The sequence below is a fragment of the Festucalex cinctus genome, chromosome 21, assembly GCF_051991245.1.
Source record: "Festucalex cinctus isolate MCC-2025b chromosome 21, RoL_Fcin_1.0, whole genome shotgun sequence".
In the NCBI taxonomy this organism is placed as follows: Eukaryota; Metazoa; Chordata; class Actinopteri; order Syngnathiformes; family Syngnathidae; genus Festucalex; species Festucalex cinctus.
The window spans coordinates 19667189-19684704 of NC_135431.1; the positions used below are offsets into that span (position 1 = coordinate 19667189).

Sequence of the window (17516 nt, forward strand, 5' to 3'; positions counted from 1 at the left end):
TCCACTGGGGTTTTGTCACCAATGACATTATCACTCGTCTCTGCACCATGTTGGCTCGTCTCCGTGTCTAACTGTTCCATGTTTGAGTCTCCATACTGTTGGTCAACTGTGTCGGGCAGAACACTCTCTTCACATCCCTCAGTCTCCTCCATGATCCCAACATCCACTGCATCAGACTCAGTCTCGGAATCTCCTGCGTCTGGATCCAGCTCAACATCCTCGCTCCCATAATCCGGCTGCACTCGGAGGAACATGCACTGGGTAAGGAGGTTGCGGTGCACCACTCTTTCAGTTTCATCATTTTCAGACCGCAGGACATAAACGGGTATGTTGGGTTGCTTTTTCACCACAATGTATGGATGTGATTCCCATCTGTCTCCGAGTTTCTGCCTTCCCTCAACATGGCATACCTTCACTAGTACTCTGTCCCCAGGACTGAAGGCTTGGCTCCGTGCTCTTTGGTCATAGTACTTCTTCTGCTGGCCTTTAGCATGTTGAGAAGTCTGATTGACCTGAGCATAAGCCTGGGACAAGCTGTCATGCAAAGTTTGGACATAGTCACTGTACTCACAGGGCTCGTTGGTGGAATCCAATCCAAAGATGAGGTCAACCGGAAGTCTGGGATGCCTGCCAAACATGAGGTAATATGGGGTATATCCAGTGGAATCTTGTTGTGTGCAGTTGTAGGCATGTGTCATGGAATCCAGGTATTCATGCCAACGAGGTTTCAAGTGTGGCTCAAGGGTTCCTAGCATGTTCATGAGGGTCCGATTGAACCTTTCAGTGGTCCCATTACCCTGAGGGTGGTAGGGGGTAGTGTGCGTCTTCGTGATGCCAGTACACTTGCACAGCTCTCTCACTACAGCACTTTCAAAATTGCGCCCTTGGTCTGTATGCAATTTTGCAGGAAATCCGAAGCGACAGAAAAAGTTCTTCCACAGCACCCGAGCTACCGTGATGGCTGTTTGGTCTCTGGTGGGGTAGGCTTGGGCATACCGAGAGAAATGATCAGTGACGATCAGGATGTTTTCAATGCCTCCTCTTGACTTTTCCAGCGTCAAAAAGTCCACACATACCAGTTCAATTGGTGCACTGCTGTGGATACTGATCAGAGGAGCTCTATTGCCGGCAGTGGGAGTCTTCCTGAGGCAGCATCTTTCACACTGTTCGCACCATGCCTTAATTTCTTGGAACATTCTTGGCCAGTAAAACCTTTCTTTTATCATTTGCAATGTTCGTTCGAGCACCAAGGGTCCTGAGTGATCATGGAGAGCTTTTTTTACTGATTCACGCATCATCTCTGGCAAGACCAGTTGGTCCACTACACCTTTTTGGAGGTCTTGAACACGGCAGTACAGGATACCGTCCTTGATCACCAACCTCCTCCACTCCTTTAAGAGAAGGCACACACCTCTCCCTGCCTCAAGCCGCACACTTCGAGTGGGTTTCTGGTTCCGACTTCTGAAGTGTGCCACGGGGTCAATAACAGGGTCTCTCTTCTGCTCTGCACGGATCTCCTGTTTCATCATGGCCGGGAGTGAATCGGTCCCCACCTCACTATAAGGCTCCGGTACCTACGGGGAAGGTGTGTTTTCACCCAGAGGGTTTACAGGCACAGGGGTCACTCGCAGCCCATCGCAGCCCTGTTCACTGACTGCGAGTTGAGGGCAGACCTGCAAGGCATGAGCAACTTCCTGGTTGGACAGATGAGAGAGTGCGTCAGCAGTTGAGTTATTCTGACCCCTCTTGTACTGGATATCAAAAACAAATGACAAGAGGAGCGACACCCACCGCTGACCAGTGGCATCCAGTTTTGCGGAGGAGAGCACATATTTGAGGGGGTTATTGTCTGTCTGGACGGAGAATTTGCGCCCATAGAGGTGGTCATAGAACTTATCTGTCACTGCCCATTTTAAAGCGAGGAACTCGAGTTTATGCGCAGGGTATCTTGTCTCTGGTGGGCTCAAACCTCTGCTAGCATAGGCGATGACTCTCTCAACCCCATCTTGTACTTGCGCCAGGACAGCTCCCAGCCCCCCTCCAGAGGCATCAGTCTGCAGCACAAATGGGAGACTGTAGTCAGGGTAGCCCAGCACCGGAGCAGTCACCAACTTATCTTTTAGGGACAGGAACAACTCCTCACACTCATCAGTCCATAAGAAGGGTGTTTCAGGATCCACTTTTCTCCTTCCTCTTTTCTTCTTTCTGGGGTCGCCCGAAGTGAGACGATATAGTGGGGCAGCAATGGTGGAGTAGCCAGGCACATACCGCCGATAATATCCTGCAAACCCCAGGAACTGCAGTACTTCTTTTTGTTTTGAGGGTCTTGGCCAGTCCTTCACCTTACTGATCTTTTCTGGGTCGGTCCAAATCCCCTCAGCAGACACTAAGTGACCCAGATACTGCACCTCTTTCCTCAGGAGCTGACACTTTGAAGGCTTAAATTTTAAGCCATGCCGATCAAACACGAGCTGCAGCCTCTGAAAGTGCTGGTCAAATGTTTTTGAAAAAATTATGATGTCATCAAGGTATATTAGGAGATGAGTGAAGTTTAGATCACCAAAACAGCAGGTAATGAGCCCTTGGAAGGTGGATGGGGCATTCTGCAAGCCGAAAGGCATTCAGTTAGCTTCAAACAGCCCCATCGGTGTGCTGAAAGCAGTCTTGTGCTTATCGTGTTCTGCCACTTCCACCTGCCAGTAGCCAGATATTAGATCAAGTGTGGAGAAGTACTTTGCTTGACCCAGGGCCTCCAGAGCCTCCTCAATTCTCGGCAGAGGGAAGGCGTCTCTCGTGCTGCAGGAGTTAAGTTTTCTGTAGTCGATGCATAGCCTTAATGTACCATCTTTTTTGTGACAATCACGACCGGCGATGCAAATGGACTTTTACTTGGCCTGATACCTCCTGCTGTCTCCATCTCTGTCAGCAATTTTCTCACATCTTGCTGTGACAGGGGAATTCTGCGGTATGGGATCCTGAATGGCCTCGGATCAACAAGTGGGATTTCATGTGTTACGGTTTTGGTGCAGCCATAGTCCATCGGGTGTTGGGAAAAGACATTTCTGTTTTTTTCAACCAGTTCTTTCAGAGGAGACCGTTGGTGCTCATTTTCAACTGCTGCTTCACGCAAATCCACTTCACTCTTTGTCACCACTTGATTGAAACTCAGGCAGGCTCCTTTGCTCACATCCTCATCACACTTATCCTGTGCTTTATCGGAGAACTCCACGACGTTGTCCACCAGAAAAGCATTGGGTAGATGTGTGTAGGGCCTAACAGTGATGGCATGGTGGGACAAGTTTATGACTCTGACAGGAGCATACCCCTTCTTGACATCTGCAAGGACTTTTGCCACCAAAAGATTCGAGGGGAGCTGCACTGAGGGGTGGCTTTCAATGAGAGCTGTGTAAGTCTGTGTCCGAGGGCCAGTTTTTATGCGGCACCGCAAGTCCATTTCCTTTCCTGCTGGAATGTGAATCTTACGACCAACGTAGACAGTAGGACCTACGAGGTCATCTGTTTCACCTTCTTGTGGGCCATCAACTGACTGAAGAGCTGTATGCCACTCCGGGTACAATTCTTCAACTTTGTGGAGAAACTGAGAACCATAGACAGCTTGAAGGCGACTTTTTGCAGCACGGATGACATTGGTTCCCACAAGCAGCGGGACTGAGGAACGGTACTCAGAGTCAGGAACAACAAAGGTGGGGACGGTCTTGAGCTCATTACACATCACTGTAAGATCTCATGTGAAGGACACCATAGTAGGGCACAGGCTGGCCCCCAGCTCCCTCAATAGGGATACAAGATTGCCGGAGGTTTTGCTCTCGAAGGATGGGGTGCTCACGCCAATATTTGTGTGTGATGCTCGTCACCTGGGAGCCAGAGTCAATGAGAGCCCTACACATTAATCCATTAACATCCACTTCACCCTCATTCCTGGGGCCCACCAGAAGGAGGCCCACCTCCTGCTCAGTTGCCTGCTCATCTTGTAGGGGAGGGCCTTGGTGCTGGCCCATGGTTGCCCCATCAACCATGGGCTCTAAGCATTTAAAGGATGCTGTGACGGAGGGGCAGTACACTCCTCCGGGGTCTGGAGCCAAGCTGGCTGTGTCCATCCGGGGTATGGTAATAGTGCTCTGCACACTCGAGCTATATGTCACTGCTTCCCACATCTGTAGCATAGCATATCACACCCATAGCTGAATTGGCATTTAGTGAGGAGGGTCGAAAACCGGGCGAGGGTGTAGGTGTGGGAGTCCCAATTATTGCTTCTAAGTGAGCCAGCTTTTCCATGTTTTTCTCCTGATTGAGGGCCAATCTTTTTACCATCTCAGTTAGCTCTGTTAACTCTGATGCATGCTTGGAACTCTCCACCTTCACATTACTGGTATTGGGTGCAACCTGTACCTGCGTGTAAGTTTTCTTCGACTTATGCTGAGACTGGAACTTTCTATTCTCTTTTAACATGTTGCGTAATTCCACTTGCAGCTCTCGGAAGCTTAAAAGTCTGGGCTTCATTGGTGCGATTCTGGTAAACACCTCCTCATCATTAAGTCCTCTCAGGAATTGTCTAGATAGTTTACTGGTCTGGGAAGGGCTGGCCACTTCTTTGAGTTTCCTCCACTACTCTCAGCGTTGCTTCCAGTGCTATGGCATACGAACAGGCTGATTCTCCAGGTCGTTGGCTACGTTCATAAAAGTCAGCTAGGGGATCTAGAGAGCCATGTGCATCACCATACTAAGCTCTCAGTTCTTGAAATGCCCTCGCTGGAGTCTGTTCATCAGGGGACAGGTTCAACACTAATTTTCTTGCTTCGCCACTTAGATGGCGCACCACTGTGGAAAAACGGAGGTGTGCCGGCAGCTCTAGTACCTCCAGAAGGTACCTGCATATCTCGTATCCAATCTTCAACAAGTGTCTTGCTTTCAGCATGACCCGTAAACACTTGGACGTTTTTTACTTGATGTGTCTGTACCAACCCACCGTAGGCCAGTTGTTGAGAACTTGGGTAAATGACAGGTGAGTGCACGTGAGCACTGTGGGGTTGATGTTGTGCAAGCGCATTCATAGAACTATTTGGATACACAGTGGGGTGAGGAATGTTTGTTGTTTGCGCCGGGATGGACACCGGTGGTGGGACTGTGATCTGGCGAACTGCACTAGCCATGTTTTGTGGATTGGGACCCCACATACCTGTAGATGGTTGTAGCGGGTAGGAAGCCGCACCTGGCACGTGATGGTATGGAATGGGTGCTGATGCCATACTAGCTGGAGCAACTGACTGAGTAGGATGGGGGTCTTGGCGAGTGGCATTTGAATATGCTGTCTGGAAGCTTGACATGGGAACATGAGGCATGGGGGTTGACTGTGAATAGCCCACAAATGATTGGACATCAGGGTAAAAACTTTGGGCCATATTCACTAAGAATGCGCTGTGTCAGGTAATAGCGCGAAATATTGCACCGCAACTGCACCCGCAGTCTGCGCCCAGTTACCCACCTATTCACTAAGGATATTGCTGTAATCATATAACGGCGCAAACACGGCCACAAAACTGACAGCTTGGAGCAAATTTGCTCCTGATTTACCACATATGGCAATGGATTTGCGCCAACAACATAGTTGTTATAGTAACAGTTGCGAGAAAGATGACATTGTCAGAAAGCGAGGTTGGACCGAGAGTAAGCATTTGTAGTGCCATTAAGCTGTACAGAGCAGAGAGGACGACAACGACATCCTTCATTCATAAAATACAAATTATTGGTGCGATCGTTTAAAAAAAATAGATTTTCAGAGGTTGGTGTGGGCGTATAGTATGCATCTGGCACGTAAAAAATGATCATAAAATACCTCCGTGCCATTGCCGATCAGCCCGGGTTACGTTATGTGTCCTAAAACAAACATCTAAAGATTTCCCCCTCCCTCTCTTTTTGTCTCTCTCTCTCCTCTCTGTGTGATCTGCCGTTGATGTTGTGCTGCAAATGGCACGTACTGCTGTCATGATCGAAGTTGGAGCAGTTAATACATGCTTTCCAAAAACGTTATTTGCGTCACGCAAACGTGGTGTGGCTATTTGCGCTGGCGTTAGTGAATTAGACGCTGCATATCAATGAGTCTCATTTGCATAGGGGTGGGCATATTTTGCATCAAATCTATGCAAATTACCTAATTTACATACACGCAAATAACACCGGCGCACCTTGACGCAATCTCTTTGGCAGAGCACTTAGTGACGGATTTCCCATCTGCGCGTGTTTAGTGAATTAGGCGCTCGCAGATTGCTCCATTTTTCCCGGTTAGCACGGTGCAAAGGCGACGCAAACCTTTAGTGAATAGGCCCCTTTGTGGGGTATTGCGAGCCCCTGTTAGGGATTTCATGACATTTCGTTGTTCACAGGGGTTAGGTTGTTGGTAATTTAGAGAAGGCGGATATGATGTAGAATCATCAACAATGACTTCAAGTGGTGGGGTGCGAGCTGCTCCCGCCTGGGGTACTGGTGGGGTCATCAGAGCATCTAATGGAGGCATAACTGGTAAACCATTGGGGGGCCCTTTTGAGTAGTGCCCAGGAACTGGGGTGGGGGAAGCTATAAAATGAGTCATTAGAGGCTGGGCAGAAGCTCCTAACCCTGGAATAGTTGGTTCACTATTGGCATAGGGAGGCCGCACAGTTGGTGGGGGTGTGAGCGGTGGATGTAGGGATGTGTCTGTGGTCCATATGCATTGTGCGTATGAGTGTCAACAAAGCTGGTGTTGTACTCACCGCATTTGGGTCTCACTACTGGATGAGGAGGCATTTGTCTTGTCATCTGCCATCGTCCTCGCACACTCGTGAAAAATCTCAATCCTACCCTACTTGTGGTCGAGGCACTTCACTGGACTGGAGAAGGGCAGGGGGCAATGACAGACGGTCTTTTTGGGCCCAACCGTGTCGCTAAAAATTTGCGAAACAAACACTTCAATACACAACAGCAAAAAAACTAAAGCAAAATTATTTTGTTGATGTCTCAAAGGGCCACATCCGGGTCACGGCACCAAGATGTAACCCAAGAGTGCTGCCCCTGCGCACTGGCGAAGTCTGCGTTGTGGTTGTGGGGATGTGTTGTGGTGCGGAGAGAGGCAGCACAGGAATCGGAATGTGGCTGGATGATTTTGCTTTAATCCCCTATTCCAAATCAAAAAGAAAGTGACCTAAGATGGCCGCCCCACACAACCACAGTGCCTGTGAACTTAAATTAAACTGTAGAGAGGTGCCACCCTGTGGCAGCCCCCGGTTACTACCTTACATGTATATGTGTATATGTATATATTAAGGGTGTAAATCTCTCCAATCAAGACGATTCGATACACATCTCAATACATGGGGTGCGATCCGATACAAGGACGATTCGAAATCGGATTTCCGGTTTGAATCGGTTTTTGTTACACCCCTAGTATATATGTAAATATGTATATCCATCCATCCATTTTCTTGACCGCTTATTACTCAAAAGGGTCGCTGGGGGGTGCTGGAGCCTATTTCAGCTGGCTCTGGGCAGTAGGCGGGGTACACCCTGAACTGGTCGCCAGCGAATCGCTGGGCACACAGAAACGAACAACCATCCACCCCCACAAGCACACCTAGGGACAATTCGGAGCACCCAGTTAACCTGCCATGCATGTCTTTGGAATGTGGGAGGAGACCGGAGTACCCGGAGAATACCCACGCGGGCACGGGGAGAACATGCAAACTCCATCCAGGAAGGCCGGAGACTGGATTCGAACCTGAGTTCTCAGAACTGGGAGACGGACGTGCTAACCACTCGACTACCGTGCCGCCCAATGAGCAAACAGTGAAATGTATTGTTTTATCTAATAAAGCTGATGCATGATTTAACCCTTTCTCATATCCTAATTTTGCCAAAAACGTCTTTAAAAAAGGTGCACCCAAAGTAAGTTGGAAGCTGTTCCTGAACCATTTGGAGTACCGGCATAGTATATATATATTTTTTAAGAATGTCTCGTAATATGCCCGCCGCAGACCATCTGCATGTTAACCAGTAACTCAGTTTCTAAAAATATAAATATGCAGTAAGATTGTTTGAAGTTTGTTGCTGGATTTCTCATATAACTAATGTTGTTTTCATGTTTTTTCCTCCTTATTTCAGAGCATGCTGCTGGAGCTATCTTCCATCATGAAAAAGTAAATTTGAAAATCAAATTGGTTGCGGATGTGGACTTGGAGCTTAATACTGAGTCAATCAACTCCATATATATTTGATGGTATTTTCATGTTTTCAACTCATTCAACATAAACATCTTACACTTTACACCTCTCTGAACTACAGAACAGCATTGCACTCGTTAAATGTAGGGAAAGGCGAGTACCGATACCATGTATCGGTATCGGGCTGAAACCAGGCCTTACTTTCAGGCATCAGTACTCGTGACGGTGGCCGATAACAGTATCGGCTGTCGTCTTGCGGACATTAGAGGTAAGATCGAACCGAAAAAATCCAGCCCGACCCGACCCAGGCCCGCGGGCATTAAAGCCCGACCCAGCCCGAGCCCGACCAATTAACTTGATTTGCAGGCCCGAGCCCGAAGCAAACCCGAAATTTCAATTTATCCCATAGTATTTTTGACAGAAAAAAACGCAAGATTTTTTAAGGTTAAAATAATCTACGTATTTTTATAATCATGATAAGTACATTTGCACAACGAAATAACGCTGCAACACAGAATAAGAGGCCAGACAAAGAGAGTGAAAGAGACAAAATAGATGTGGACTCGCGGAGGGAAGATTATGTTCCTGAAACGTCTGCAAAGCCGTGCGCAAAGTGTGCTCTTGCTCTGCGCCTCCTGTTTAGTAGTAGTTATTTAGCAATTACCTTACAGCACCGCCTTCTCTTTTTTATCAAAATTATTTATTTACAACAAGTATTCCTTAGTTTAGTATCCACACATCGTTTTAATATACATTTTTAGAAACATATATTTATTTAAAAAAAAAAAAAAAAAAAAAGCAGCAAGAGAGACCCGAAGGTAATGATTGACATTTTAGACCCGGGCCGGGTCGGGCTCAGGCTCGGGCTAAAGATCTTACCTCAAGTGGACATTAGGAACGATTAGGAACTAGAAATTGGAAATAAAAATATAAATTAATTAATTGACTTTCATGCAATTTATTTATTTATTTATTTACTTTCATATATATATATATATATATATATATATATATATATATATATATATATATATATATATATATATATATATATTTATATATGTGTGTATATATATATATATATATTTATATATGTGTGTATATATATATATATATATATTTATATATGTGTGTGTGTATATATATATATATATATATATATATATATATATATATATATATATATATATATATATATATATATATATATAGGGCGGTACGGTAGTCGAGTGGTTAGCACGTCCGCTTCCCAGTTCTGAGGTCTCCGGTTCGAGTCCAGGCTCGGACCTTCCTGGGTGGAGTTTGCATGTTCTCCCCGTGCCCGCGTGGGTCTTATCAGCCCCCGCGACCCTTGTGAGGAATAAGCGGTCAAGAAAATGGATGGATGGATGTATATATATATATATATAAATATATATATATATATATATGTATATATGTATATATATATATATATATATATATATATATATATATATATATATATATTTATCCATCTTCTTCCGTTCATCCGAAGTCGGGCCGCGGGGGCAGCAGCTTTCGAGGGAAACCCAGACTTCCCTCTCCCCAGCCACTTCAACCAGCTCCTCCGGCAGGATCCCAAGGCGTTCCCAGGCGAGCCGAGAGAAATAGTCTCTCCAGCGTGTCCTAGGTCGACCCCTGCCGGTGGGTCATGCCCGGAACACCTCCCCAGGGAGGCGTCCAGGAGGTATCCGATCCAGACGCCCGAGCCACCTCAGCTGGCTCCTCTCAACGCGGAGGAGCAGCGGCTCGACTCTGAGTCCCTCCCGGATGACCGAGCTTCTCACCCTATCTCTAAGGGAGACACCCTGCGGAGGAAACTCATTTTGGCCGCTTGTGTCCGGGATCTCGTTCTTTCGGTCACGACCCACAGCTCGTGACCATAGGTGAGGGTTGGAACCTAGATCGACCGGTAAATCGAGAGCTTTGCCTTTTGGCTCAGCTCCTTCTTCACCACGACGGACCGATACAGAGTCCGCATCACTGCAGACGCTGCACCTATCCGCCTGTCGATCTCTCGCTCCATCTTACCCTCACTCGTGAACAAGACCCCAAGATACTTGAACTCCTCCACTTGGGGCAGGACCTCATCCCCGACCCGGAGAGGACATGCCACCCTTTTCCAACTGAGGACCATGGTTTCGGATTTGGAGGTGCTGAGCTTCATCCCAACCACTTCACACTAGGCTGCGAACCGCTCCAGTGAGAGCTGGAGATCCCGGCTTGATGAAGCCAACAGCACCACATCATCTGCAAAAAGCAGAGATGCCATGCTGAGGCCACCAAACGGGAACCCCTCAACGCCTCGGCTGCGCCTAGAAATTCTGTCCATAAAAATTAGGAACAGAATCGGTGACAAAGGGCAACCTTGGTGGAGTCCAACCCTCACTGGAAACGAATCCGACTTACTGTGCGGACCAGACTCTGGCAACGGTTGTACAGGGACCGAACAGCCCGTATCAGGGGGCCCGGTACCCCGTACTCCCGAAGCACCCCCCACAGGATTCCCCGAGGGACACGGTCGAACGCCTTCTCCAAATCCACAAAACACATGTGGACTGGTTGAGCGAACTCCCACGCACCCTCGAGGATCCTGCTGAGGGTGTAGAGCTGGTCCACTGTTCCACGGCCAGGAAGAAAACCACACTGCGCCTCCTGGATCCGAGATTCGACTTCCCGACGGACCCTCCTCTCCAGCATCCCTGAATAGACCTTACCAGGGAGGCTGAGGAGTGTGATCCCTCTATAGTTGGAACACACCATCCGGTCCCCCTTCTTAAAAAGGGGGACCACCACCCTGGTCTGCTAATCCAGAGGCACTGTCCCCGATGTCCACGCGATGCTGTAGAGGTGTGTCAACCATGACAGCCCCACAACATCCAGAGTCCTTAGGAACTCTGGGTGGATCTCATCCACCCCCGGGGCCCTGCCACCAAGGAGTTTTCCAACCACGTCAGTGACTTCGACCCCAGAGATCGGAGAGCCCACCCCAGAGTCCCCAGACTCTGCTTCCTCAAAGAAAGACGTGTCGGTGGAATTGAGGAGGTCTTCGAAGTATTCCCCCCACCGATTCACGACGTCCCGAGTCGAGGTCAGCAGCACCCCATCGGCACTATACACAGTGTTAATGGTGCACTGCTTTCCTCTCCTGAGACGCCGGATGGTGGACCAGAATTTCCTCGAAGCCGTGCGGAAATCGTTTTCCATGGCCTCACCGAACTCCTCCCATGTCCGAGTTTTTGCCTCAGCAACCGCCGAAGCCGCGTTCCGCTTGGCCAGCCGGTACCTGCCAGCTGCCTCCGGAGTCCCACAGGCCAAAAAGGTCAAATAGGACTCCTTCTTCAGCTTGACGGCATCCCTTACCGTTGGTGTCCACCAGCTGGTTCGTGGATTGCCGCCGCGACAGGCACTGACCACCTTACGGCCACAGCTCCGATCGGTCCTCTCAACAATGGAGGCGCTGAACATGGCCCATTCGGACTCAATGTCCCCCGCCTCCCCCGGGACAAGGGAGAAGCTCTGCCGGAGGTGGGTGTTGAAATCCTTTCTGACAGGGGATTCCGCCAGACGTTCCCAGCAGACGCTCACAATACGTTTGGGTCTACCAGGTCGGACCGGCATTGTCCCCCACCAACAGAGCCAACACACCACCAGGTGGTGATCAGTTGACAGCTCCGCCCCTCTCTTCACCCGAGTGTCCAAAACATGCGGCCGCAAATCCGATGATACGACTACAAAGTCGATCATCGAACTGCGGTCTATGGTGTCCTGGTGCCAAGTGCACATATGGACACCCTTATCTTTGAACATGGTGTTCGTTATGGACAATCCGTGACGAGCACAGAAGTCCAATAACAGAACACCACTCGGGTTCCGATCGGGGGGGCCGTTCCTCCCAATCACGCCCCTCCAGGTCTCACTGTCATTGAACTGCTGTTTGGTACATATGCACAAACAACAGTCAGGACCCGTCCCCCCACCCGAAGGCGGAGGGAGGCTACCCTCTCGTCCATCGGGGTTTACCCCAATGTACAGGCGCCGAGCCGGGGGGCAAAAAGTATGCCCACACCTGCTCTGCGTCTCTCACCGTGTGCAACTCTTGAGTGGAAGAGCGTCTAACCCCTCTCGAGAGGACTGGTACCAGAGCCTAAGCCATGTGCGGAGGAGAGTCCGACTATATCTCGTCGGAACTTCTCTGCCTCACACACAAGCTCGGGCTCCTTCCCTGCCAGCTCCATGTCCCAAGAGCCAGCTTCTGTCGCCGGGGGTCGGTCCGCCAAGGTCTCCTCCCTTGGCTGCCACCCAGCCTACACTGCACCCGACCCCTTTGGCCCCTCCCACCAGTGGTGAGCCCGTGGGAAGGGGGACCCACGTTGCCTCTTCGGGCTGTGCGCGGCCGGGCCTCATGGGTGCAGGCCCGACCACCAGGCGCTCGCCAGTAGGGTTGTCACAAGAACCAATACTTCGATGCCAAGTCGATGCCAAGATTCTGAAAATGTGACGGTACTGCCTTTTCTACAATATCCGAAGTATCGTTGGTGTCGAGGCGGCATATCTGGCCGCGTCTTTTGTGTTATTTTGGGGATGTTTGTTTGTTTTTTTGTTGTTGTTTTTTTTTTATTAATCCCACATGCACTCACTCACACAAGCTTACATCATGAAACTGGGTGGATATGAATGCTTATCTGGCAACCCACCTAACGTCTAATGACGTCACGTGACTGTCCCGCTGCGACAATAACAAGGAAGTAGAGCAACATGCATGCAACATGGAAGTAGCCCGCACATCTGCGTCGTCTTCAACTGCAGCAGCCCCTCAATTCGTTAAGGAAAACACCAAAAGTCACGAATGGAAGTAAATGGATTTGCGGTTGATGCGCAGGGATTGAGATGCCGAAACCGTTTCCGAAAGGGGAACACATCCAACTTAGCGAAACATGGACATCTATGGAGCCACAACACTGTCAATAAGATTTGGTATTGGGAAAAAAAATGTCGTTGTAGTGCACCAAAAAAAAAGCATGTCACATAGAAAATACGACTCAAATAAAGCATGTAGGAAATAGGATGTTCACATTAGAAATCCAAAGCTTGTCAAATAAAAGTCTTATGAGTTCGTTACACGGGCGACGGGCTCGCACGGGGGGGTTACGGCGTTGCTCCGCTCGTGCGTTTGCCTTCCGACTTGTGCGCAATACACATCACAATACACATCGGTGTCTGCTGGAGTTTCACACCGTCCCGCTGTCGCTATGGCTGGGCCGCCACAGAGTGGCGATTCCTCTGCATTTTATGACGGATTCAGAAAGTTCAATTTAATTCAGAAACACGAAACAAAGCCGGGGGGAGAGTAAGTTCATCACCGTGGCAATGAATTATTGCCAATTTGCACCGGTGTCGGCCGTAAACTCGCCAAAACACAACAGCCGTGCACTTAGCGAACACAGTTTTTTTTGTTTTTGTTTTGTTATTGTTGTTTTCCGCCTCTCGTCCCAGGCACATATCCACATGCACAGCCGTGGTCTCCGAGCAGGGAATTCGATTTGCGCCGCCAGTTGCCTTCACGGAAACTATCTGGGCGGGGGGCGGGGAGAGAGAGAGAGAGAAAAAAAAGAAAAAACGCCATGAACGGACCAATCAGAAGCGAGCTACGCCCCGCCATCTACGGCGTCCAAGGATTGGCGACGTGTGCACGTCAGCCGGCCACGAGCGACGCGGCACTTAAAATTCATTAGCGCCGTAGATCATATGATCGACGGCGCTCATCGACGCGAGAGCAAACGTGGAGGCATAAATTAGGCTTAAGTGCGTTCACGCGCTCAAAGCCCCGCCCCTAACCCCGCCCCCGAACCCTTCCCCCTCCATATTAAAACACTGTCAATAAGTTGAAACTGAAAAAAAGAGAAGTGAAACTGAAACCCAGTGAGTTGAAATTGAAAAACCGTGAAACTCGAAAAAAAAAAGAGAAAGCGTAAAAAAAAAAAAAAAATGCAGATTGGTATTGAAAAAGTCATAATAATAAAAAATATATATATGCTTTAAGAAAATAGTGTTTTTTCAATGTTTGTATTTTATTTTTCAATACAACCTTTTACAATGCCAATTCTTGTTTTACAATGCCAATACTTGTTTCAATGCCACTGCAGCTTTTTCTACAATGAGTTTTTTTTTTTCCAATACCAAATCTTATTGACAGTGTTGTGGCTCCATAGACATCCAGACTTGTACAAAGAATTCAAGGCAAGTGCATTTGAATTCCCGTGTTATCATTGTTGTCCATATCTAAACTGACCCCACACTAAATGTGTTTTTATTGATTTTTGGTGAATAATTTTGGACATTTATGGTCATTTTGCCCTTTAAATGTACCCAAATTACCCAAAATATGAGATATGATCAATATTGACGCCTTAGTAGGTAGTTCCTTATAACTGCCAGCTACTACAGCAATCAAAATAAAAATATCTAAAATCTTTATGGCGATTTGTGACACGTCACCCTGGAGAATGAAATTTGTAGACGCTCCCTAATATAGACGGTAGGAGTGAATATCAAACATCGAACGTCAAGCCAACTTTCCCTCGCTCACCGGGCACTGCTCGACAGACTCTTTGCTTCATTTTTCTTTTTCTTTTTGTTTTTGTTTTTTTGCTCCACCTTGGTGACCACAAGTCGCGGACGAATGTGTCCGCGACCCCCGGGAGTCCACCTGCAACCACAGTTTGGAACCCTGCGCGTGCGTCAACCGCACGCCCAACACCCAGTGCGCCAACCGCCGTGATCCACCTGTTGGTCTCCAAGAACCACCTTCAAAGGGTGCCCAGCTCCACTGCGAACTCTAACGCCGGCTTGCCTCACGCAGTGACTCGGAAGACCAGTCCCAGTCCCGAGATTCGACAGCCGGGAGGTGCCCACCAACACATCGCTCCACGTTGCAAGTTGCAACCAAGAGGAAAACTCCAGTGACGCGTGCATCACGACCGCTGCTGAAAGCACCATCCATCGGAAGAACTGGCTGCGATTCATCTCGTGGAAACTGTGGATTACTTTTGTGTTTTTCTTGCCTTTTTTCCCCCCTTCAACCGACATTCCCTTCGCTCGCCCGACTCAACTCCCTACTAATACGTTGCAAATTTGATAGCCAATTCAATATTCTACTGGATGCAACTTACATTTCAAATACAGCGTTCCCTCGCTATAACGCGGTTCACTTTTTACGGCCTCGATGTATTGCAGATTTTTTTTTAGTGCAATTTTGCATGCATTTTTTTTTTTAATGGTAATTATGAAGGTTTGAACATTGAGAAAGTTTAAACAAGAGAGAAATGTGAGAAAATGTAAATGCCTCGATGAGAAAAGTGTATAAACTGTGTGGCTTTAGAGCCTGAAAACATTTTTAATAAATGCTAACTACTTCGCAGATCTTATTTGTTGTGGATATTTTTTGGAACCTAACCCCAGCGGAAACGAGAGCACACTATATCTCAAAGATTTGGCAAGTCAAACTTTCCTTTTTACCTCATTTAGATTGTGTTCCTTTTCTAATTTTTTATTGGATTTATTTTATTCCTTTTTTTCTTATGGTAGAATAGCTTAGATAGGCAGTGTTTTGATTCTGTAGTTGCAACAGTAGTGAAAAAATGCATGTTTTATAAACTCCATCCCGCCCAAGTCATCTATGTGTTTGAGTGCATTATTAATTATTGTATTAATGCAAAGAACCATGGATGTATGTGAATGCATGAATGTAGACTTCAGATAATTAACAAATGGACAATTGCTTTGGAATTTTATCCATCCATCCATTTTCTTGACCGCTTATCCCTCACAAGGGTCGCGGGGGGTGCTGGCGCCTATCTCAGCCGGCTCTGGGCAGTAGGCAGGGGACACCCTGGACTGGTTGCCAGGCAATCGCAGTGGAATTTTATTTGTTCAGTTTTTCAAAAGTGAAAGTAAACGCAATGTGGTGCCCCAACAGGCGACTGAGAGAATTACGACTTCCTCAAGCGTCGTTCATTTCTATTTATTTTATTTTCATAATACGTTATTGGATAAGAATAGTTTATTAGTATATGAACATGATAGAATAGGGAGTAGGACTCTTCTTCCTACTCATTTCGAACATGTAATTTATGCTACTGACGAATTTTCTTTCTTCAAATTTGTATTTTAACTTTAACTTAGATTTTGTAATGTGTTAATATGTTCAATAAACCAACCACCCAACCAACAACTCCTCTCTGGTCAAGCCTCCTCTCTGGCCAGGTTTATTTGCCGACGTCGTCAATATTTTGAAGCATGTGCTGTTTATTTTTTTTTTTATGTCAGCCCATGGTGACGTGCTGAAACGTGCTTGCTATGGAAATCCGACAGCGTTGTCAGCGGTGCAAAAATAATGACTCATACAAATATTTTCATGTTTTTAATACAATAAATTGGCAGCATGGGAATAATATACATACAGGCACATAAAAAGTAAAGACGCCAGAAAAGCAGAAACAGATAATTTTGTAAACAGAGTGACAACACATTGTGGTGTATTGTTACGAATGTGACCGCTAGGTGGCGCCGTGGTACGTTGTTGACATGTAGGTTGACAGCAATAGTTACAAAATCTTAATTACCACATCTAAGGTATTCCCATTTTTATGGGTGCTACATTTATGATCTGTGTGAAACCAAATGTATCAATTATCATCTGAAATGCTACAGCGGTTTGGACGGGGAGTTCATAGGGATATTAAAGGCACCCATAATTAGTATGTTATCAGCGTGTGTTACCAAGTCAGCCATAAATTCAGAAAATTCATTAAGAAAGCCAGAGATAATGAGAACTTCAAAAGTATTAAAGGAATTACTAAATTTCTTTTTGCAAATAGTTTCCTTTCAAATTTTGAACTGAAAATGTAAAAAAATATTCATGTGCATTTGCAGTTTTTTTTGTTGAAAATTGTGAGGGTCGAGTTCGAGCAGACCTAGTGACTGTAAAACCGACCTGCTGAAACAGCCCATTTGAGAGTGCTGTTTGAGCTAATGTGATACAAACGCCCATAGGAAAGGGAAACATGGGTCGTTTATCTCACAGCTTTGGGGACTTAGTCAGGCTATGGTAAGGCATACTTACGTGAACCCCCCCCCCCCCCCCCCCCCCCCCAAAAAAAAAAAGTGAACATTTGATATGAGGGGACCCTTACTTTTATTGACACGTTGATGGAAGGGGGATACTGGTGTATGGGGAATATCATAGGCCTACAGTGTTGTTGTGAAAGAATTTATGAACAGGCA

The 17516-nt window shown here is 47.2% G+C and overlaps 1 protein-coding gene across 2 annotated transcripts in view; it reads left to right on the forward strand.

The window, feature by feature from the left end:
* The window catches only part of gja10b (gap junction protein alpha 10 b), a 25782-nt gene extending 10137 nt beyond the window's left edge, over positions 1–15645 (forward strand). Inside the window, exons 2-3 of one of the 2 annotated variants that reach the window (XR_013281220.1) lie at positions 8152–8266; positions 14904–15645. Coding sequence is in view for 1 of the 2 variants with exons in the window: in XM_077510781.1 (XP_077366907.1) it covers positions 8152–8190 (39 nt within the window). In the remaining variant the exon portion in view is untranslated. Of the gene's footprint in view, positions 1–8151; positions 9102–14903 lie in introns of those variants that run through there. The other variant, XM_077510781.1, reaches the window with a different exon arrangement.
* The last annotated feature ends 1871 nt before the right edge of the window (positions 15646–17516 follow it).